The sequence below is a fragment of the Grampus griseus genome, assembly GCF_964374135.1.
Source record: "Grampus griseus genome assembly, chromosome: 2".
NCBI classification, from domain to species: domain Eukaryota; kingdom Metazoa; phylum Chordata; class Mammalia; order Artiodactyla; family Delphinidae; genus Grampus; species Grampus griseus.
Window position 1 is genome coordinate 21,842,958 of NC_139018.1, and position 22,996 is coordinate 21,865,953.

The 22,996-nt window shown below is 42.1% G+C and overlaps 1 protein-coding gene across 1 annotated transcript in view; it reads left to right on the plus strand.

Moving 5' to 3' along the window:
- STON2 (stonin 2) overlaps positions 1 to 22,996 on the plus strand; it is a 151,249-nt gene that overhangs the window by 120,297 nt on the left and 7,956 nt on the right. Inside the window, exons 5-6 of the mRNA XM_082648922.1 lie at positions 14,520 to 16,358; positions 22,012 to 22,214. Of these exons, the coding sequence (XP_082505048.1) occupies positions 14,520 to 16,358; positions 22,012 to 22,214 (2,042 nt within the window). The remainder of the gene's footprint in view (positions 1 to 14,519; positions 16,359 to 22,011; positions 22,215 to 22,996) is intronic.

Genomic DNA, 22,996 nt, shown 5'->3' on the forward strand with positions numbered 1-22,996 from the left:
AACAACCTTTATTTAATCCATGCTGACTAGTGTATTTACCACAGTCTGCTCTTAAAGATAGGATGGCAATTCCTATGCTATATGGCATGCTTTTAAAAAGTCTTTGAGGCAGCAAACCTCCGTGTTTTAGGTTGTGCGCCCCACCCTATGATGTAACTGAGGTTCTGGCTTAGAGGTGGGCTGATGCTTCTGGCTTTATGTCCTTCACTTGACTTCTGTCATATATGCAAAGAAGAGGAGGCAACAAGTAACCACGTGTACTGATCAGCCGGCTGTGTGTCCAGCTGCAGAAGAGATTCATTATGACCCCCAGGAAAGGCCCTCAGTGAGGACACAAAGGTTACTGTTTTTACAGAATGGAAGGCAGCATGTTTGTCAACATCTCTGTGTGTCACAGTGGGGCAAGAAGCTTTAGGTTTGGAGATAGAAGTCCTAATCCCATTACCTCATCCCTGTCTACTGCAGTCCCTGACTTTAAATGTCAACAGGAGTCAAATTTACTTCATGAAACAAATCATCAGCATTGATCATCCTTCATCCGGTGTCATACTTTCTTATTACTTTACTGCATATCCCCCCTGATATGGAATTTCTGCATATCCCCCCTGAGGCGGCTAGACATTGAATATATGAACTGCAATTAATATATTTTCATGCTCTGCAGTCCAAACTCTTTTAGCAAACATAATGCTCATACTAACAGCTCCGTCAGATCCTGCCAACAATTACCGGCACTTACTTGTTTTGAATGGTGTCCCATGAAAATTCTCATCTGAGAACATTAAGCCAAAACACCCAGGCCCTAAAACTGCATATGCAGAATAATCCCTACTTTGTAGAGAGGTGTGTGTTCGTGAATGTGTTATGTGCAGAGTGAGAGAGCTTGAAGGAAGCACACTATGATGGTGACATCAGTCATCTCAGGTGGCAGCAAGATTCAGGTGCTTTTAATTGTCTGTGTTTCTGCACCATCCAAGTTTTCTAAAATACAACTTCTTTCTTAAAATTATCAAAAAGTTTTACCTTCTTTGTATTATAGAAACAAAATTTATTTACTTTAGAACTTGGTGACTGGAACATTCATGAAAATGGTTTGTCTTAAAATGAACTCACATGGGAGTACATTACGTTCTGTGGGCCTTAAACCTTGAGTTGTCCCCAGCTGAGGCAAAGAACACTCAACCTTGGTCCCTGGGACAGTTGGGGAGCAAGTCAATTAAAGGACATCTGTCAGTGCAGGATGTATAAAGGTATGAAAGTGTTCTTGTCCTTCTACTTTCCTCTGTTCTCTAGTTACTTGATTTCATTTCCCTTCTTAGAAACACTTAACAGTTTCTGGGAGACTTTTGAAAAGGCCATGGCCTCTCAACACACAAGTTTTGGTTTAATATCTTTGTAAAGAAGTCTTTATTCCAAGACTGCTTTCTGCATTTTTATGGTCTTCTATCTCTAAAATGCAATAACTGCCCACCTCAGACCCACTCACACAGCGTGAAGAATTGTAGGACTCACTTGGAAGCTAAAACTACCTCACTATGTGAAAAGTAATCACAGGCCTTACCAAACAGTGGTTGAGCACTTCTGAATGTTTAGAAGCATGCTTACATGTGTTATTTCATATTTGCTTCCAAACTAGAACGGGGATTATGATTATCCCATGTTAAATGGGGAAATGGCACAGAGAGACTTACCCAAGACCACAGGGGGTTTTCGGCAGAGCCAGGACTAGAAATAAAACCTTCTGTTCTGTGGCTTCATCAAAGTTCCCACAATGCCAAATGTCTCTTTTCAAAATCTTCCCCAAGGGTACCTGGACTCTAAGGAATAATTGTGATAATAACACTATTAAATATTTATATAATGTTTGCTATGCAAACGTTAAATACATTAACTCAGTCCTCACCACAACTTAAGAGGTAAGTACTATTATTATCTCCATTTTAGAGTTGAGGGAACTGAAGCCTGCATTAAGTAACTTGTCCAAGGTCACAGAGCGAGAAGGAGTAGCCAGGATATGAGCCAGCCTGAAGCTGGAGTCCGTACTCTTGACCACTTGACAATGCACTCAGGGCCTATCCACTTCCTACCTGTTTATGCCTAGGGTGACCTGGGCCAAAGATGACAATTCTAGGGATGAGAGTCTTAAAATTCCTTCCTTTCAAACTTACAGAGTTTGAAGTAAGTGTCTTGTATTATATAAGCAAGAAGAATACTGTTCTATTTCCTTGTGAAAAGAGCAAGGGAGGGTAAAGAGGAGCAATAAAATGGAAATATTTTTGCTCAATAGCCAGACGAGTTTGGAAGGTCTTCTGCCTGGTTGCTAAGGAGCTTGGATTGCAAGGAACAGAAGCCAACTGTACTACCTTTAAGTGACAGGAATTTATTTTAAGGATATAGTTGTTTACAGAATCAGAAGAAAAGCTGAGCACTCAAGCTTCAGGAAGTTGGTGTATCAGCTTTTACTGTGTTACAAACCACCCTGAAAACTAGTGGCCCCCCTAAACAACCCTTTGTTTATTAGCTCAAGATGCTGCAAATCAGCAATCTGGGCACGCTTGAGCGATTCCCCGTCTATACTAGGCTGAGCTGATCTCCTTAGGCATTCACTCGTGCGTCTGTGCTCAGCTGCCTGGTTGGCTAGGGCGCCTTACTTCTCCATGTGGTCACTCATCTCCCTGTAGGCTTGTTTGAATGATGGTCTCGGGGTTCCAAGTAGAGCAAAAGAGGGCAAGCCGCAGCATGCAAGCACTTTTCAAGTTTCTGCTAGTGGTGTATTTGATCTTGACTAAAGCAAATCACATGCTGTAGCTCAGAGTCAATGTAATCACATGCGCTAGGTCAGAGTCAATGTGGCGGGGGTGTGGGGGACTGCCCAAGAGCATGGATAGAGAAAGGAAGAATCTGTGGCCATTTTTGCCGTCTCCCACAGATGGCTGGGAACCTTAGCATCCTTCAGGCTCAAGTCAGCAAGGACCTATGTGCAGACTCTTCAGGGTGCCTCCATGTCAATAACTCAGCTCCCACCACTTTTTTGCACTTGAGTTAGTCCATTCAAAATTTCCAACAAGAATCTGACTTTTCTTGGGTCATATGCATCCTGGGTGGGGCACCTTCACTGACACTTCAGAAAGACATGCATGAGAGGAGAAAAGTTCAGCTGTGATGCTGTTACCCCAAGGAGCAGGGGAGGGATGCAGGGAAGGTAATACAGTATTCCTTCCCTGTATATTGTTTGCTGTATCGACTTTGTTCTTCCCCTCTCAATCGTGTGGGTTGACTTTTCCTCTAAGACTTATTGAAAGCAAAAGTAACAGTCTCAACCTGTTATTTGAGCAATAGGAGAGTTAAAGCATTTAATTCAATAGATATTTGCTATAAAGCTAGTGATGACCCTGGCATGAGTCAAGATCTCACAGACAGGCCCTCTTCCTTCCATTGCTATGTATTTATTGGACACCAAGAGTATAACCAAGAAAGGGACATCAAAAGACCTTTGTTGTGATAGTGAGGTCGCATAATCCTTGGCCCTGGCAGCAACTCCAATAGTTATTTGTTTAGGTCAGTTTTATAATTTTTGCAGAATTGGAAGACTGGTTTTAAAACTTTCTAGAGAGCAAGGTGGGTGGTGGTCAAGTCATGCTTAGCTAGATTCAAAGCAACATGGAAAGGCCAGGATAGGTTGTTAGCATGGCCACCAGGGAGCTGGAGCATGTAAGAGTCAATTATTGCCCAAATCATGGGAGAGTTTAAGGGAGTAATAGATCCTTCTTATTTGCCAAAGCACCTTTCCCTTTGGACTGACAACCACGGCCATTTTTCTGGTTACAATGGCCAACTCTTACAGAGGACAGGGAAGAGGTGATAGCTTTGTGTGTGTGTGCACCCATGCTGAGTATTTGAAATATGCCTAGTGCACTGAACTAGCCTTCTCCAAATGTTTGGTCGTGATTCTCCAAAGGTTTGATCGCGAGCCTCTAATATTTGTATGTTTATAAATATACTATATTATAAATATATTTATAAATTACAAGCAAGTATTTTAGTATATGGTTTCTAACATATAAACAAAAGTTAGAAATGTTTAAAGGATGGGTTAAAAAGTCAACAATCCAGAAAAGAGGGGATATATATATATATATACACACACACACACACACACACACACACACACACACATAGCTGATTCACTTTGCTGTACAGTAGAAACTAACACAACATTGTAAAGCAACTATACTCCAATAAAAATTAATTTTAAAAAAGTCAACAAAAATAGAAGTTCTGATATTTTCTCCCTCCACCCCAGTGGATCATCCTGTACCTCCTTGGGTGTGCTGCTCTCCTTTGGGGACTGCTTCTCTGGAATACTATAACATCTTAGACCTGCCCAGCAATTACAAAGGCAATTCTTAGGGGTAATAGAAAGTTGCATGTCCTGTCTTGACCAAAGTGTACTCATGACTTAGCACTTCTGTTAGGTGGTAGATTCTAGTGCTGTTTTGTTATAATCACAGTGACTTCACGAACGCAGACTCTTACATCTCTTGTAATTCCCAAGCCTTTGCAATAATTATGGAAAGATTTGGATTCATGGACTCATAACCTGAGACAAACATTCTTCTTTCTTTCTCCGTCCCACTTTCCCTTGATTCTAATGAAACTTCAAAGGCATTTTTTTCTCCCACTTCTTCCCCTCTCCCCTCTTTTTTGCTTCCTTAAGAATTCTGAAATAATAATAATATTTACATATCTTTTATTGTGATAGCTAACATTTATTGTGCTACGGGTTAATCAAATTCAATGTCCTTTAACGATCTCTGTTACCCTCACAACAACTCGGCAAAGTGGGTACTGTTATTATTCCCCCTTAAGAGGTGATAAATATGAAGTTTAGAGAGGGTTAAGTAATGTGCCCAAGATCACACAGTTTTCTGAAGCAGGGCCAGGTCAGTCTGACTCCAGAGCCCAAGTCCAGGCTTTCCCCTCTGCTGCCTGCAGTGGCACAACATAGGTGGTGAAGACCAGCATGGGGCCTGGAGCTCAAGCCAGCATTAGTACAAGCCACTTTTAAGCCGTCTTTTCTATTATGGGCCTTGTGTCCACCCAGGAGACACTGGTGTATATATGCTGGATGGTGAGGGTCCTGGAGCAAGTGAGCAGAAGTACTGAGTCTGTGTATGAATCATCTGGAAATAGCTTTTCACTCTGTTTGCCTTATGAGTTCTTCTGAAAAACTCGACAGGTTCAGGAGTACAAAGAGATCTCTACCTGCTAGAATAAATCTGTTGTCATGCTAGAAATTAGTTGTTTTCCTACTAGGTTATTTTAACTTGGTATGTTTACAGTTTATAAAGTGCACCTACTGTCAGTCTGTAAGAATGTCTCCTTTGATCTTGGTAACTAAAAGGGAGCTGGACAAGTACTGAAATGAAATCAAATTACCTACTCGAAATTCAATAGAAAAGAAGTGGCTTACGGCATACAGGAGCTGTTTGGTTATTTTGTTTTTGTTGCCATTGCTGGAAAATCCACATAAAGAGCAGGGAGCTTTGGGTAATATAGGTGAAAGGAGATCATTTGTACGGATCCTTTCAGCTTGCAAGAACTGCCCCTAACCTTTCTATGAGTGACCTTAGCCCAGCTGACTATACCCCCATCTCAACAGACCTTTTGAATTCCTCCTGCAAGGTGTGTTACAGCCTAGCCAAGTTAACAAATGGAAGATAGGCCTGATACAGACTCAGTCAGAATGCCTGCTCTTCTCATTCCCAATAAATACACATGTATACAAGCAAATGTAATAATGCATGAGAGTCCCCAGCGCTGTTTCTTTGCCGCCTGACCAAATTTACAGAATCAGCTGCGGAGAAGTAGCATTTCCCATCGCTAAGGTTCAAAATGATCAGACTTTGAATCTGGTCTACAGTAGAATGGCTCTGCCTGTAACTGCTTCAGAACAGTGAAGGGAAAGAAGGCATTGCTGTGTGTGCTAAAACTGTGTAAGTTCATCGGGGTTAGGTGAGACTCCCAAGGTCCACCCCCAGAATAAGTAGGCAGGGGTCCATGCCCATGGTGCAGGTGCTCCATGACCCGTGCAGTGGACGTCAGAGTTAGAAGTATTATATGTAAAGAGGATGATGAGTCCCAGCTCTGTAGGGGCATAGACTGATTGGCAGGACATTAGTACCAGTTAAAAGTAGACCCGTGTATTGAAGGGAGCAGAGAGGGAGATGACAAAGCCATTGGTGAGACTGAAACCTCTAGGTGAATTCCATTTGGCCGCTTTGACATGCTCTCTGAGGCATAGTTCTGTTTTCTGTTACTCACCAACATAACCAGGAGGACAGTCAAGCCCTTATCCTTGGGTGCTCCCTAATCCTTCATAAGTCTGGTCCTTTTCTCTGTTTCTTACTATTGCAGTTAAGAAATGGTAAAAGTAGTAAGATGTGTCTTTACCTTCCTCAGAAGTTTCAGGATTTGGGGATCATCCTGCCAAACGTGAAACCTGTGATTTTACCTGTTCATGTAAGAGTGATGAGGCTCTTAAAAACTGAGATCTCTGGGCTTCCCTGGTGGCACAGTGGTTGAGAGTCCGCCTGCCAATGCAGGGGACACGGGTTCGTGCCCCGGTCCGGGAAGATCCCACATGCCGCAGAGCAGCTGGGCCCGTGAGCCATGGCCGCTGAGCCTGCACGTCTGGAGCCTGTGCTCCGCAGCGGGAGAGGCCACAACAGTGAGAGGCTCGCGTACCGCAAAAAACAAACAAACAAACAAAAACTGAGATCTCTGACCAAATGTAACAGCATGCACGGTTTAGTCCCTTTTAACCCTAATTTAGGGCATACTGATTCACCCTAGTTCTTCACTCAAGTCCAGGACCTTGTCTGTTCCCTCACCCGCTTAGGGGTCCAGTGGTTCCTTGGAGCTTACAAGTATCCTGGCTTGTTGCTGCGGTGTGTCCTCACATGGTGACCAGGTGAACAGTGAGTAAGGACCTGGGGGCACACGCAAGTGAGACTTCCACTGTGGCAGTGGGACAGGCAGTCCCGGGGCGTGACCTGTCCCGGTCACAGTAAGGGCACGAGCACCGTAAGCTTGCCACTGTTTCTAGGAACTTACCCAGTGCCCCTCCAGGCAGTCGTTTTCCTGGTCCCCAGCGCTGGCACTTCCTAGGCATAAGAACTATGCTCAGATCAGAGTCAGGATGAAGACCCCTTTTTTCCCTTGCCTCTACCTTACGTTCTCCCTGACAGTAACATCTGGATGCTACTCCCTTCTCTTTTAAGCTCCTGAACCAAAAGAGCCCTTTCCACTCTTGTCACATCATAGAAGAGTTTGACGGGCCATTAAGCAGAGAGTTTCACAGTCCATCCAAAAGGGCTCAGACCCTAGAGACTCCTCTTTGTTTACTCCTCTTTGGTGGGCTCGGAAAATAGTTTAGGATGGGAAGGAAATGCAGGGGGCTTTTTGCTATGGCAATAAAAAATAAATAAAACACAGGTTAGGTTAGGTCAGCAGGTATCATCACTAGTTAAGCCTCTGAGATGCCCTGATATATAAAATGTTAAGAGATTGATTTATGTTAAGAGATTAATTTATTAAATGGATTGCCAGTTTTTCAATTTACCGTAGATATTGGAATCCAGCCCTGCCCCTTGCCTATGACCTCTGCTGGGGAACTGAAGTTGTGCCTGTCAGACAACAGCAAGGGGTTACAGTGGGATCTCTGCCCAGGTGGGAGAATAGAGCCTTCATCTAAGACAACATAAGAAGCTGATATCAGAAAGGCAACTTAAGCCAGGGAAACCAGTAAGCCAGTTGAGTGGAAGTTCAGTTGTTAGAGGAAGAAGCCAAAAGCAGGGATCCAAAGGTTGAATATTGAAGAAGCCATGGGGAAATGGGCAATGGTAAAACAGGCAAAAGTTTAGAACCAGATTTTAAAAATTTAGAACAGACTTGGAACACAAGATATTGGGGATGTTCCTGGGCCATTCATCAAACTTAAAGTCTGATGCTTGCTTTTATGAGAGGAAAAAAAAAGGGTGATGAAATGTATTAGGTCAGTCTCGATAAGCAGGGAGGGAGCTGGCAGGGTGAGCTGGACCAGTCATTTGAAGGTGCTCAGTACAGCTTCTTAGGTCCTCTTAGCAAATAAAACCCAGAATGCAGTGTAAAATGTTCTTGATAGGGATTCTGTCAAGTAGTGGTTAAGTGGTAGTTTGATGAATTGACTTCTTCACTTTGGGGATATCTCTGACCAGCATCAAAGCATCCCCTCTCCACGACAATGCGGAAGGACAGATAAATAGACTCAGACCCTCTGACTCTCCTTTTTATCAGTGTATTGTGATGATTAAGCAGGTCTCAGCTTACTTTATCCAAGTTAGAAGCTCCCTTGATAAGGTTCAAATGAGTAACTCCTTTCTCTCACCCATACACATTCACATTATCAGGGGAAGACTTTATGCCCAGAGGCTTCCCTGTATAAATGTCAATCCTGTTTAGTTAACTTCTTTTCTACCACTGAACAACGGCTCCTAAAAAGTTGTGTGGCAAGATGACTCTTGCCAATTTCAAAGGTAAGTTAATCGGATTTTAATCTAATGAACAAGCTTTAAGAAATTACCAGTTAATGAATATTAAAAGTGGGACTTGACTTTTCATTTCATCTTGGGCAGTTGAATTAAACTCGCTGAGCCTTGGTCTTCTCAGCAAAATGAAGGGGTCGAGTTTTATTATTTCTAAAATCTCTTCAAGCCTGAAAATTCTGTGTTCCTCCTCTTGCTTTGCAGATTACTACACAAATATTTAAGTGCCTACTGTGCATCTGAGTCTGGTCATACAGTGTATACTCTCTTGCAACAGTGACTGTTATCTCATGTTGAGAAAACCACAGTAATCTGAGAATATTTGTTCTTGCCACTGCTCGTAAATTCCAGCGAACAGCTCTCAATAAGTTTTTTGCACTTGTCATTGCGTTTAACAAATTAGGTTAACAAATGGGGGAGGAAGATGGCAGACTGTCTGCTGTATTCAAAATATCATAGAATCTGATTTTTTTCCCCATAGTGCTTACTTTTTCTTCAGTTTGGTGGTTTTGATTGCCGTTGTAATCAATTAATTTAATCTTTGTGGTATTTAAAATAGATAGTGGTCGGGCTTCCCTGGTGGCACAGTGGTTGAGAGTCCGCCAGCCGATGCAGGGGACATGGGTTTGTGCCCCGGTCTGGGAAGATCCCACATGCCGCGGAGCGGCTGGGCCCGTGAGCCATGGCAGCTGAGCCTGCGTGTCCGGAGCCTGTGCTCCACAACGGGAGAGGCCACAACAGTGAGAGGCCCGCGTACCGCAAAAAAAAAAAAAAAAAAAAAAGATAGTGGTCTAACATTAAAAGAATCCACCATTTCTCTTTAGTTTGCATCAGTAAAAGCATTAAGGAAGCTCTTAGGTACTGGAAATTCTCCCTGTGATGTAGAATAAGAACCTAATCTTCATCCATGGCTTTTATTCGGCAGAGGCCAACTCATAATACTAAAAGCAATATGGAAGAGAGAGTAATTAAAATGATGCTGGTGTTTTGATTATATTTTAATAAGTCAGTCAAACGGAATTGTGGATGATAGTTAATGTTGTTCTAAAGATCATTAGTTTTTGCCGATTTCTTAGTGGAGAAATTTGCCAGACTTTTTTCCCCCTTATTGTTTCCCTTACCAGCCACACCAGTCATAAGTGTCTTAGGAAAGATCTAACTGCTGCATTATCCACATGGACTACAGTGAAGCTGTTGGCTTTCTTGCTCTAAGGTCAATCAGTGGGAGGAATAAAGATAGGTTTTGACCTTTTAATATTTCTTTATTTTGTAAGCAATACAGCATTTTTTTAAAAAGAATACAGATTTAGAATTTTAAAAATCACCTCTTACCCCACATGAGACATTTGTTGTCACATCAAAAAGCTTTTTAGTACATATATACACTTTATATCATGAATGTGTATCATTCTAGCAGCAGTAGCAACAGCAGCAGTAGTTATAGCAGCTAACATCTACTGAACGTTTATTATTTGCCAAATACAATTCTAACATCTGTATTAAATTTTCACAGCAACCCTGTTAGGTAGGATTTAATATTCTTCTAGTTTCATAGGTGGGAAAGCTGAGACGCAGAGAAATTAAACAACTTGCCCAGTCACATAGCTAATAAGCTGCAGACACGGAATTGAAACCCAGGCAGTCTGACTCCACACTGTAGGCTCTTGTTATTCACTCAACAATATATATCATGATCAGCTTCCAGTGAATTAACATCATCAACAGCATTGTCTTGATTGATGCATGAGATTCCATTTAACCAATCTCCCATTATTGGACATTTGTTTCCAATTTTTCCATGATACAAACACTGCTATGATAAACATACCACTATATACATCATTACATGTCTGTCTTGTTCTTTCCTTAGATAAAGCCTATAAGTAGAATTCTTGGATTATGTTTTTTGAGACTTTTGTACAAATTTTCAAATTGCCTTCCAGAAAGATTTCTTTTTAACACTTACATTATAGGGTGTAAATTTCCATGTGTCACCAGTAATGATTATTATTCTTTCTAAGTCTTTGTCTCTCTGACACAGGGAGAATTGTATTTATTCTTTTTTTAAAAAAAATGTTTAGGGCTTCCCTGGTGGCACAGTGGTTGGGAGTCCGCCTGCCGATGCAGGGGACACGGGTTCGTGCCCCGGTCCGGGAGGATCCCACATGCCGTGGAGCGGCTGGGCCCATGAGCCATGGCCGCTGGGCCTGCGTGTCCGGAGCCTGTGCTCCGCAACGGGAGAGGCCGCAGCAGTGAGAGGCCCGCGTACCGCCAAAAAGAATGTTTACTTAATTAATTTATTTATTTTTAATTTAATTTATTTTTGGCTGCATTGGGTCTTAGTTGTGGCACGTGGGATCTTTCGTCGTAGCGCGCGGGCTTCTCTCTCTCCAGTTGTGGAATGTAGGCTCCAGAGCACATGGACTCTGTAGTTTGTAGCACTTGGGCTCTCTAGTTGAGGTGCACGGGCATAGTTGCCCTGCAGCATGTGGGATCTTAGTTCCCCGACCAGGCATCAAACCGCATCCCCTGCATTGGAAGGCGGATTCTTTACCACTGGACCACCAGGGAAGTCCTGTATTTATTCTTTTATAAGTTTAAACTTTTTTCCAAAGAGTTATTAGATATTTATATTTCTTCATTAGTGAATAGTCTGTTTTCATCCTATTTTATTGTGAGGGTGTATCATTTTTATTAAGGATACACTGTCATTATATATTAAAGAGGTCGAATTTTTGTCTTATACAAATATTTTCCCCAAGAAATTTTACATACAGATTGTCATTTTTTTTATACGTGAAAGTCTCAAAGACCATTCTTTAATAAAAAGAGGTTCAGAAAATATATGACTTAACCTTTATAAAAACAATTGAGGATGTCCTTCAGCCAGTGATAAATGAAAAAAAAAATTAGAACTCACAAATAGGGAAGTCAGTGTTAACAGGGGATAATTTTTTAAAGTACTATTTGGCGGTCCTTAGGTTCACCTCAAGAAATGCTTTATTTTCATATGAAAATATGAACCACTATGACCTATATGAACTATGGATCACTTTTGCTGTTCATCTATAAAAGTGTCTTTTTTTTTTTTTGTCTGCGCTTCAGTAGTCATGGGGCGGGCTCAGTAGTTGTGGCTCGCGGGCTCTAGAGCGCAGGCTCAGTAGCTGTGGTGCACGGGCTTAGTTGCTCCGCGGTATGTGGGATCTTCCCGGACCAGGGATCGAACCCGTGTCCCCTGCATTGGCAGGCGGATTCTCAACCACTGAGCCACCAAGGAAGCCCTATAAAAGTGTCTTTATTAAGATATTTTTTCTTTATAAATGATTTTGTAGAAAAACAAATTCTCATTTTCAGAAATTTGACCTATACCCCACTATCATCCCAAAGGATGGATTTTTAAAACAGGTTGTAATCATGGAAGATGAAAATGCCAAAGGAGAGACTTTATAAGTCTTTTGAAACTTTTTGATGGCTGTCTAAGAGAATGTAGAATCTCTAGAAATTAATTTAATTCAAAAAATTTCCCCCAAAATTTAAAGATACTTCATTTAAATTGTATTAAGAGTCAAATGCTTCACAACTGTGTAGGACTTGGTGTGATCTCAAGTAACTTGGCTTAAAAACGAATTTATTGTAAGAAAATTATCTTCAGTGGAGACAGAGGCCTTTTTCCCCCTTTTTTTTGGTTTGGGAGAGGAAGATGAGAAGTGCTATTTTGGGGACAAGTCTCCCAACAGAAGAGAATCCTTTAGCAGCAAGAATAAACAGCTTTGGCAGAAAGCCACCCTCCAAAGGAAAAGGACTTAGGGCACGTTTTGAACTAGGGAGTAGTAATGAGCTCCAAGGCAAAAAGGATATCCCTGGCACAAGGGGTGGGTCAATACCAGACTGTCTGGGTGGAAATACTGCTTACAAAAGCTCCATAGAGCTGCTTCATTAAAAAGTGATGCATTTTGCGATACACCCCTTTTGCCAGTTCTCTAGGGAGGATTAGTTACTGTTCCAAGGAAGTGATTGTATTTTACTCAGGGCCACATTGTTCCCTTTAGGCTTCATTACAACAACAGCAGCAGCAGTTGTAGTAGTAATAAAATATAAGTCCTACAAACCTGGATTGTTTTCTGACCCTTTTCCCTTCATTTTCTAGAAAATAAATCACTTATGCATTTACAAAAGTGGATTAATGATTAATTTGAAGGAGAGTCTCATCTTTCATTTTATAATGCTTTTAAATTCTTTTGTGATGCTGCATATATAGAAAATACTTTTTGCTCATTATATTTCTGGGGCGAATGTGGGTATGTATGTATGCTCACTCATGCATGCATTTAGCTTATATTTTCAAACTGATGTTTTCAGTAGAGGTAATTGCTATTTGTTTGAATAAATATACTTTGAGAGATGGATGAGAGGCAGCCATCCCATCCATGTGTAATTACATGTTTAATTATATGTGACATTGCTCATTTGGTGTGGTTGGATATGATATTTGTGAAGATTTAGCAGGATGGTAAGAAAAGCCAACTATTTGACTTAACCATTTGAGTATTCATTTCTCTTTGATTCCAAATTTCTGGCAGTAAAAACAGTGGGTGGAATGGCAGCAGAGATCCCCATACACATTCCTCCAGAGACAGAGAGAATAGAACTGCTCCAAAGCAAAGTTTCTTTTCTCACTCATTCAATTAACAGTTCTTCACTGAGCATTTACTATATGCCAGATACAGATTTGTTTTCTGTGCCATTCCTTCCTCAGAATCCACTCCTTGCTTTATAAAGGCCTCATTTCCTCCTCCTTCCTATAACCCCAGCAGACACACAGCATCTTTACTGAAAAGGTCTGGGTCTTCCTGCATCGAAACTCAACTCCTGTATCTCCTTCCTCGAAGGCCCTGCTAGGGTGGAGTTTTATTTGTAATAATCTTTTTTTTCCCCATAAATTAAACCCCAAGATGGAAAAGTATTTTAGAGAAAAAAGAAGAGATTAATGTCAGGAGCATTTTCTCATGTTATACGAACTTGTAAACATTTTAATGGCTGCTTGTTATTCCATTGTATGCCTCAGTTTCTTAACGTTCACCCAAAACTTGGTTCCTAATTTGGATTTATTTCCTTAGGGTGAGATTTCTAAGTCATTGTTCATGAATATTTGTAAGACCCTTAATACAAATTGCCAAACCATTTTCAGAGAGTTTGTAGCAACTTACGGTCCCATTAAGGGTCTATTTACTGTTCATATTATAGCACCTTTACCCTCATCGAATACTAAAACTTTAAAAATCTTCACTGATTTTTGGGGTTTAATTTACGTTTTTCTTATTACTAGTGAGACGGAACATTTTCTACATGGTTATTAGACATTTTTCCTTTCTCTTTCCTGGATTGTTTGTATATGTCCTTTGCCTGTATTTCAAGTTTTTGTATTTTTGTTATTCACTTGTGTAAATTTATTTCATATTAAGGATGTTAACATTTTGTCTTTAATATTTATTTACCACATTTGGGTAAAAATCTCTCTGATTACATTATTTGCAATCATATTATCACTTAGAGCATATGGCTTATTTTGTTCAATGAGATCAGCTTTATATCATTTTATGTAGGAGGTAGTTTTCAATGTTTAAAAATATAAGAATACATACTTTAGAGTCAAGAAAAAAAATCTATTCCAGAAACTTCGATAAAATAAAGGGAGAATGTATAAGAGTTAAATTGCAAGGGACCTGGGTCCTATCAGTGCTTCTGTATTGACATTTGTATTCTTACTGCTTATTACAAAACTGTGAGAGCTGTGCCCAGACGAAACACTTGAGGACAAGTAATGAAATGCTTTGGAATTTACTGGATTCCATATAAAATTCTAGTCATCCCTCATTCCTATACCTCTAGAGGTCCTGAATAGCAGCCCTTCATATGTTCTCCTTTTCCTTTTAGACAATTCTTCCTCTCTTCAGGAAGATGAAGAGGTAGAGATGGAGGCCATCAACTGGCAGGCCAGCAGTCCAGCTATGAACGGACACCCCGCCACTCTAGTGACCTCTGCTCGTTTCCCTAGCTGGGTCACTTTTGATGACAATGAAGTCAGCAGCCCTTTGCCACCAATCACCTCTCCTCTGAAGCCGAAAACACCACCTCTTGCATCTGTGATCCCAGATGTACCTTGTAACTCAACTGGGTCATTTAAGAAGAGGGAACGTCCCAAGAGCACTTTGATGAACTTCTCCAAAGTTCAGAAGCTGGACATTTCCTCCTTAAACCGTCCGCCTTCCGTGCCTGAGGCTCCTCTTTGGAGGGCAACCAATCCTTTTCTGAATGAGACTCTACAGGATGTACAACCCTCCCCTATAAACCCTTTCCGCGCTTTCTTTGAGGAGCAGGAGAGGCGCTCCCAAGACAATTCCATGTCTGGTACCACAGGCAAAAGCCAAAGAGATTCTCTCATTGTCATCTACAAGGATGCCATCAGTTTTGATGATTCAAGCAAAAACCAGTCACACTGTGATGCTGTTGAAAAACTCAAACGACTCCAACTTGAGGATCCCGATCACTTAGGGAGTACAACACTCCCTGATGATGACCCAATAGCTTGGATTGAACTAGATGACCACCCACCAGGTTCCGCACTGTCCCAGCCCAAGGATGGTTGGCCCATGATGCTTAGGATCCCTGAGAAGAAAAACATCATGTCCTCTAGGCACTGGGGACCCATCTACATCAAACTGACAGACAGTGGGTATCTGCAGCTGTATTATGAGAAGGGCTTAGAAAAGCCATTCCGTGAGTTCAAGCTGGAGATCTGCCATGAGATTTCAGAGCCCCGGCTCCAAAACTATGATGAGAACGGCAGGATCCACAGCTTGCGGATAGACCGCGTCACCTACAAGGAGAAGAAGAAATACCAGCCTAAACCTGCCGTGGCCCACGTGGCCGAGAGGGAACAAGTGATTAAGCTGGGCACCACCAATTACGATGACTTCCTGAGCTTCATCCGTGCAGTTCAGGACCGTCTCATGGACCTGCCGGTGTTGTCAATGGACTTGTGCACAGTTGGCTTGAACTACCTTGAAGAGGAGATTGCAGTGGATGTCCGAGATGAATTCTCTGGCCTTGTGAGCAAAGGAGACAACCAGATTCTCCAGCACCGTGTCTTGACACGGGTCCACATCCTGAGTTTCCTCTCTGGCCTTGCCGAGTGCCGCTTGGGTCTCAATGATGTCCTCGTCAAAGGGAACGAAATCGTTTCCCGGCAAGACATCATGCCCACCACCACCACAAAGTGGATCAAGCTCCATGAGTGCCATTTTCACAGGTGTGTGGATGAGGATGTATTCAACAGCTCACGGGTTATTCTGTTCAACCCTTTGGACGCCTGCCGACTTGAGCTAATGAGGTTCAGGACAGTATTTGCCGAGAAGACCTTGCCATTCACACTCAGGACTGTGGCAAGCATCAGTGGGGCAGAGGTGGAGGTGCAGAGCTGGCTGAGGATGTCATCTGGCTTCTCCTCTAACTGTGATCCTCTCACTCAGGTTCCCTGTGAGAATGTGATGGTTCGCTACCCTGTGCCCAGTGAGTGGGTGAAAAACTTCCGCAGGGAAAGTGTCCTGGGGGAAAAGTCTCTGAAAGCCAAAGTGAACCGGGGGGCAAGTTTTGGCTCAACTAGCTTGTCTGGCTCTGAGCCTGTCATGAGAGTAACTCTGGGAACTGCGAAGTATGAGCATGCCTTCAACTCCATTGTGTGGAGGATAAACCGACTGCCTGACAAAAACTCAGGTAGGCAGAGCTTTCTCTTCTGTGAAAACTGCCACATGGTTGTGAAAGAGCTGGGATCAAAGTTCCACATTCTCTTTCCCTATGAAGTGCTGGTTTTTGTTATGTGATAGGAATGATGATGGGGAGGGATGGGGGAATGGGGGACCAGAAAAACAAAAATATTTGAGCAAAGTACTTAACAAACATGCGCATGACCCAGTTCACTCCATCTTTCTACTCTCTTACTATCACAGTTCTTCCATAAAACTATGCATTATTCTTCTCAGCTGGGCTGCTAAGCAGATTTCCAAGGCAGCTTATGATTCTGTATTCTTTTCTGACTCATTAAAGTTTTATCTGGTGTTGGAAGCTATCCTTTTCCAGATCCTAGAAGGCTTCTGGGCTTTGAAGAGATGTCTGTTGCCCCAAGTATAGGTAAAAGAGCCAGTTTATGGCCAATCATGTGTACAGTACAGGCCAAGAGTTAGATCTATGATTCCAGTCACCCTGTGCAAGGCCTGTCAATCATAACATCCCAAGTTCAGAGCCAGGATCTGGAGATGGGGAAGGGGCTTCTGATCAGACTGAAGATCCAGCCAGGACATGAAGGTTCAAAAGGACTGAAATCCAAAAGGACAGAAAGTAAGGGAAGGGATGTTTAATTTAAACAAAGGAGACAGTTTACCAGCCCTAGCTGGCCTGCTCCCAGCTAGCAGGGGTGCTTCTGTGCTTGAGTGAGCCTGAAGGCAATGACTTTCCTCATGGGTCCAGTGAGATTTGGTGAAATGACAAAACTAAGGAGTAATCAAACCAGCTCTAATAGCTTTGTTTCTTAGAGTAAGTCTGGGTGACCCCAGTGGTAGGCAATAAGCCCATGATCCTGTGACCCTTTAAATCACTTTTCTTGTTTATAATAAACTTCGCTCATCTGTTAAAAAAGTGGGTATTTGGGCCAGAAAAAAAAAAAAAAGAAAAGAAAAAGAAAGAAAGAGAGAGGTTTGGAAAAACTGTTGGTTAAAGTCTTTCTCTTATGCAGATATTCTTTTTTCCATTCTCACTATTAAATCCTAACAGTATGATTGGAGTCTTCATTTCCTGTTCTGAGTGTGGAGTGGCTGTTACCCTAAATGTAAAACAACGTGAAGCCAAGAAGCAATACGATCTGGCCAACTCCCTAGGCAGGCCAGGCAGTGGACACACACCAGGGCTTTCTTGTCAGACACTGGGTGTAGCAGTGCAAACCGAAAAGACAATTGGACCTCTGTGTTTGAGGCTGGATTTGCCACCCCCTATTTCTAAACTGACAGAATTCTTAACATAAAGTCTTCCTCTCTGAGCTTGCTTATTCATTTCCCTAAAATCAGCACTGTATTCTCCTGGTGATAGCACTGTGATTTCTGCCTCAGCCATGAGGCCGATGTGAATTGATGGCAGAAAGGAGAAACCCTCAATTTTCCTTTGGCACGGATGCCCTTGAGAAGAGAACTGAGGTAACGGGGAAAATTACTGTTTAACCCGCAAGAGGCTTGACATGAGAAAAGACCTCAGGTTTATGCTTACTGGAATTTTTAGCTCTGCAATTTACTAAGCATGTATTCAGATCACTTCATTATGGAATAATTGGATTTTCGAGCTCGAAAGGACCTTGGGGATAACTTAGTCAAACCTCTCCATTCCACAGATGAGAAAATTAAGGACCGGGAGTGACGTGACTCATCACATCCAGGGGTCTTTTTTCTCCATACCACAGCTGCCTCTTAGTAGATGACACAAAACAGACACAAACTCAAAGTTACTTCCACTATGAGGACAGAGATTTTCAGTTTTCTCAGTGTGTACACACATACCCCATTTGTTTCAAAGTTCTTTCTCTCAAATATTTAAAAGTACCATGTGAGGGGCTTTATAAGCAGCAGAGACTGACTGGCTTCTTTTAGCAAAAAGAAATAAATTGTTGGAAAGATACAGGTAGCTCACAGAACTGAAGGAAGAAACAGGCTTCAGAAAGGATAGCTCTTGATAGCAGGAACTGTGGATGTCTCCTCAGGCTGCAGCCTTTGGGACAAACCATCACAGGCCATTTTCTGTCCTTGTGCCACTTCCCAAGAGTAAAAGCGAGGACAGGGCATTTTGACTGACATGACCACCAAGATGACATGCAATGCTGGGGAAGAGTATTTCTCGAAGAGGAAGAAAAAAGAAAAAAAAAAAAAAAAAAAAGATTGTTACCAGAATAAAAAGGGAGCAGATGCAGGGCATGGAATAAATAGTCCTCAGCAACCACTTTCCTTAATGCTTCCCAGCGGGGTAGTGTTAAGTAGGCTCAAGGCCAAGTAAATGCAGCCTTTATACTACATATGTATTTCTAGATTACTGGAACCTTATTTGTGAATGATTTTTAAAATACATAAGGACAGCATAAGGATATTTGGGGATATTTCTCACGTAAACCTACCCCCCACTCAATTACTGCTTTTGCTGTCATGGTTGTGTATTTTTAGACATGAAATCCCCCCAAGAGCTTCTTATTTCTACTTCTGGCCAATGGTATATTTCTGTGTCAGTTCAGGAAATTAATAGCACCCTTTTTCTGGAAACTTGAGATGTACAGGATCTGAATTCCAGTCAGAATGCAAGTTCTTACCATTGCTGGTATTCTCTGTGCCCACCCCTGCCCTCCCCATCCACTGCTCCATCCATGAAGCCAGAGAATTGACGATGATCTGTTAGTAACTGTCCCTTTTCTGAGCTCTTCTTAGTCTTGAGATAGCTTTGGGAAGGTGCCTTTCATAGGCCATTTTTCATAATCCTCACACCTCTACTTACAGTGAAAAAGGACTGAACCTCTGCACATCTGCTCCCACCTGCAGTGGCCCTGCAACCCTAGCCCCAACAGGTAGGATGGTCAGACTGCAGGGCAGCATGGGCCAGCAGGCTGGCATCCTGGGCTTTGTCGGCACCTCAAGTCTGCAGCCACAGCAGGCTTATCCCAGTCAAGCCATCAAAAGGCTAACAAGCTGCCACTGGATTCCAACATGGCTCCCACCAGCAGGGTCCCTCTATCTGTGCTCTCCCAGGACCCCTCCCGTCCTAATCCCAAGAGCTTTCCTTTAATCCTAGAAGGCACCAGAACAAGTTTCTGTGCTTTCCCAGATTGTCTGCCAGGAAACAAAACATTCTGTTCTGCATAGGTAGCTTTCTTTGCTGGAATTCCAGTTCTCATTAGATCAGGTGAAGGGAAAACAATTCTAATATGATTCCCCTTCTATGGAAAATAGAAATCTGAATTTTAATATTAAATTTTCTCAGCTTCATCAAGGAAGATGACATAATGTGAGCTCATTAGTTCATTAACATGAATTAAATTGTATTAGCTTTCAAAATTGTACTTCCCTATCTGTCCACTAGCCCTACACATGCATTAGCTGATGCTAGAACTCAAGAGAGAATGTTGCTTTCGTAGAATTTTCTGTGAATATGCTTTGGTGGGGTGAGAAGAGGGGGGTCAGTTTTGTGGAAAGTTATGATTTTCAGTGTTCCAACCATGTGTAAATAAGGGTAATTAGATAAAACTGTTGTTCAGGTTGCTATTGAATTAAATTAAGAAACTCCTCTAAATACTTTGTAATGATCTAAATCTATAGCAATCTATTGAGAGGAGTGTAGGACATAATTTGGAGTCAGTTAGATAATGAGTTTTATTCCCAGTACTACAAGTTAATGGCTGTGTGACCTCAGGCAATTTACTTAAACCTTTCAGAGAAATCTCAAGTTTCCTCTTTTATAAAATAGGGTTATTAACACCTAGCTCATTAAGAAAGGAATTAGTAATGTTTTTAAGTGTTTAGCACAGTCTCTGGCCTGTAATAAGTGTTCAGTAAGTGACAGCTATATAATTACATCTGTGGTACACAATTTTAAAAAATTGGATTCATTTTCAAATAATGTAATTTTTACTACTACATATATCTTAAATTCCTTTCCTAAAAAACTGCAATTTTTTCAATTAATTTTCCAAAGTATTACTCTTTAGAAAGACCCATTGAAATATGTTACATTTGTGAAACAGAGCAAAACAAATACTTCACTCTGTTATGTTTTCCTTGGAGAGCGGGTGTGTATGTCCTCAGGCTCCGAGATTAAAAAGTCCTGCCCAGACCAATAAAGGAAATTGGAACTGTTTATTTGGGGAAACTCGGATAACTAAGGGCTGTTTCAGTTACATAATGAAGCCAGAGTCACATGGTTTATCCACAGTGAGTTGCTTTATGGGTTTCTTACAGCTTCCTTTTTCTCCACCCCTGTCACCCTGCAAACCTGTCTTGAGGTTTGAGGACTGTGAGGTTATGACTCAGACAAACGGGTTAAGAACATCTGGGAGTCAGACTGCTGGGTCCAGTTCTTGGCTCTGCCACTTTCTAGCTATGACCTTAGGCAGTTGACCTTACCTCCTGAAGCCTTAGTTTCCTCATTCGTGCAGCGTAATAATTATGACCTCAGGGGACTGTTATGAAGAGAGAGAAGTGAGAGAATCTGCATAAAGCACAGTACTTGGCTTAGAGTTATCAACAAACGTTTCCTGTTACATCTGAGGAGCGAGGACGATGCTGCGGTGGTGATCGTCATAGAACTAAGTTCTGACTCTTTTCCCTTAAATAATCTAATAACAATCCTCAAATGAAAATCAGACCGTAAGTTTGCCTTCCAAATACAGTAGAACTAGCCATAGATTTATAGAGTTAAATAGCGGTAAGGGACGATGCCTGGCATTATCCAGCCTACCCTTTTCCACCCCCGCCCAACTCGCCACTTCACACATGAGGAATTGAGGCCTGGAGAGAACAAAAAGGACTTGGGTGTGGGATCTCTGCACTTAGGAGAACTGCAGGTCAAACCCAGGTATCCTGACTATTAGTCTGTATTCTCTCCAGCGTTCCACGTGCTTCCCTAAAGCATATGTGCTGTTTCTAAGGGCTTTGTCATTTTTATATGCTGTTCACCAAAAAAACATGCCAAAAGCATTTAAAAAAAAATATCAAATGCTGGGCCTCCCTGGTGGCGCAGTGGTTGAGAGTCCGCCTGCCGATGCTGGGGACATGGGTTCGTGCCCTGGTCTGGGAAGATCCCACATGCCGCGGAGCGGCTGGGCCCGTGAGCCACGGCTGCTGGGCCTGCGCGTCCGGAGCCTGTGCTCCGCAGCGGGAGAGGCCACAACAGTGGGAGGACTGCATACCGCAAAAAAAAAAAAAAAAAAAAAAATCAAATGCTATTAAGAAAATTCATCTTCCGAAGGAAATTGATGATTTTGCTCCAGGTGGCCGTCTTTGATGTTTTATTAGGTGCTAAGTGCTGATCTCTTTTATTCCTTTCTGCCAATATACAACCTCTATTTCATAGTATTTACACTGTGTTCACACAGCACTCTGACCTGAGCAGGCAGAAAGCACTCCATTTCTCAGGTCATGGGTTTTATTGCTAGGATACCAGGCTACTGTAGTCAGATGTTATGTCAAAGGGTCTGAAGCACATGCAGTGTGATTTCTGCCGAGGCAGATTCTCTGCTCATAGTTGGATGCTCTTAAAGACTGCCAGGCCTCCTTTTGTTTGTTATTGAGGCTCTTCCACTTCCTCCCCAAAGAACCTGAACCCTAGATTCTTTGTCTTTCTTTCATAGCTTCTGGTCACCCACACTGTTTCTTCTGCCATCTTGAACTTGGCTCTGACCGGGAAGTGCCTTCCAGATTTGCCAATCACATTAACGTCGAGTTCAGCATGCCTACAACTTCTGCCTCCAAAGCTGCCGTAAGATCCATCTCCGTGGAAGACAAGACCGACGTCAGGAAGTGGGTCAATTATTCTGCACACTACAGCTACAAGGTAGCCTCGGGAGGCATCTGGCTCATGTTTCCAAGTCTGTCTGTGCACCCCCATGCCCTCCCCCTTCTCATTCCTTTTAGCAGTGCCTGCCCAGGGTGCAGGGTATTCTCCTACCACCTTGCAGGCGGTTTACCATGCATAGCTGTGGTTGAGTCTGCTCTGAGTTAAATGAATAATCTCTCTAGCAGGCAAGAGAAAGGTTGGAAAGAGAAGTACAGGCTGATGAAGGAGGAGTATATAATGTCTTTCAGTCGTCATGAACAACAACAGAGTAATGGGGTAATGGGATTATTATTACTCATTTGTCATATAATTTATGTGCAGGGGAGTGAGTTTGGAAGTGGAGAGAGGGTCAGGAAAATGCTAACCCAAAGCATATATTTCAGCTCCAGGTGTTGATGAAGTGGATCTGAATGAAGTTTACATAGTGAAGTATGACACTATGTATGACAGTATGTCATAGTGAAGTATGACATATACCAAGTCATACAACCTGGTCACTGGGCTATAACTGGACAAACTCAAAAGCCAGGCAAGCTTCTATAATAGTAACAGGATCAGGGCTGTGAAGGAGGAAATGAATTTGGAGATTTCCGACACAAATAGTATTGTATCCTGAGTAGTTAGAAATTCAATAGGAGATTATATGCCAAAGACGGAAAACAGGGGGTTACTGAAGAAGGATTTGGCAAAGTGGTTTAATAATTTTCTATTCGTAATAGCATCCTTAGATTTATATGATCATTTAATTGTTCTTTAAATATTTCCTTACTTGTGTGATT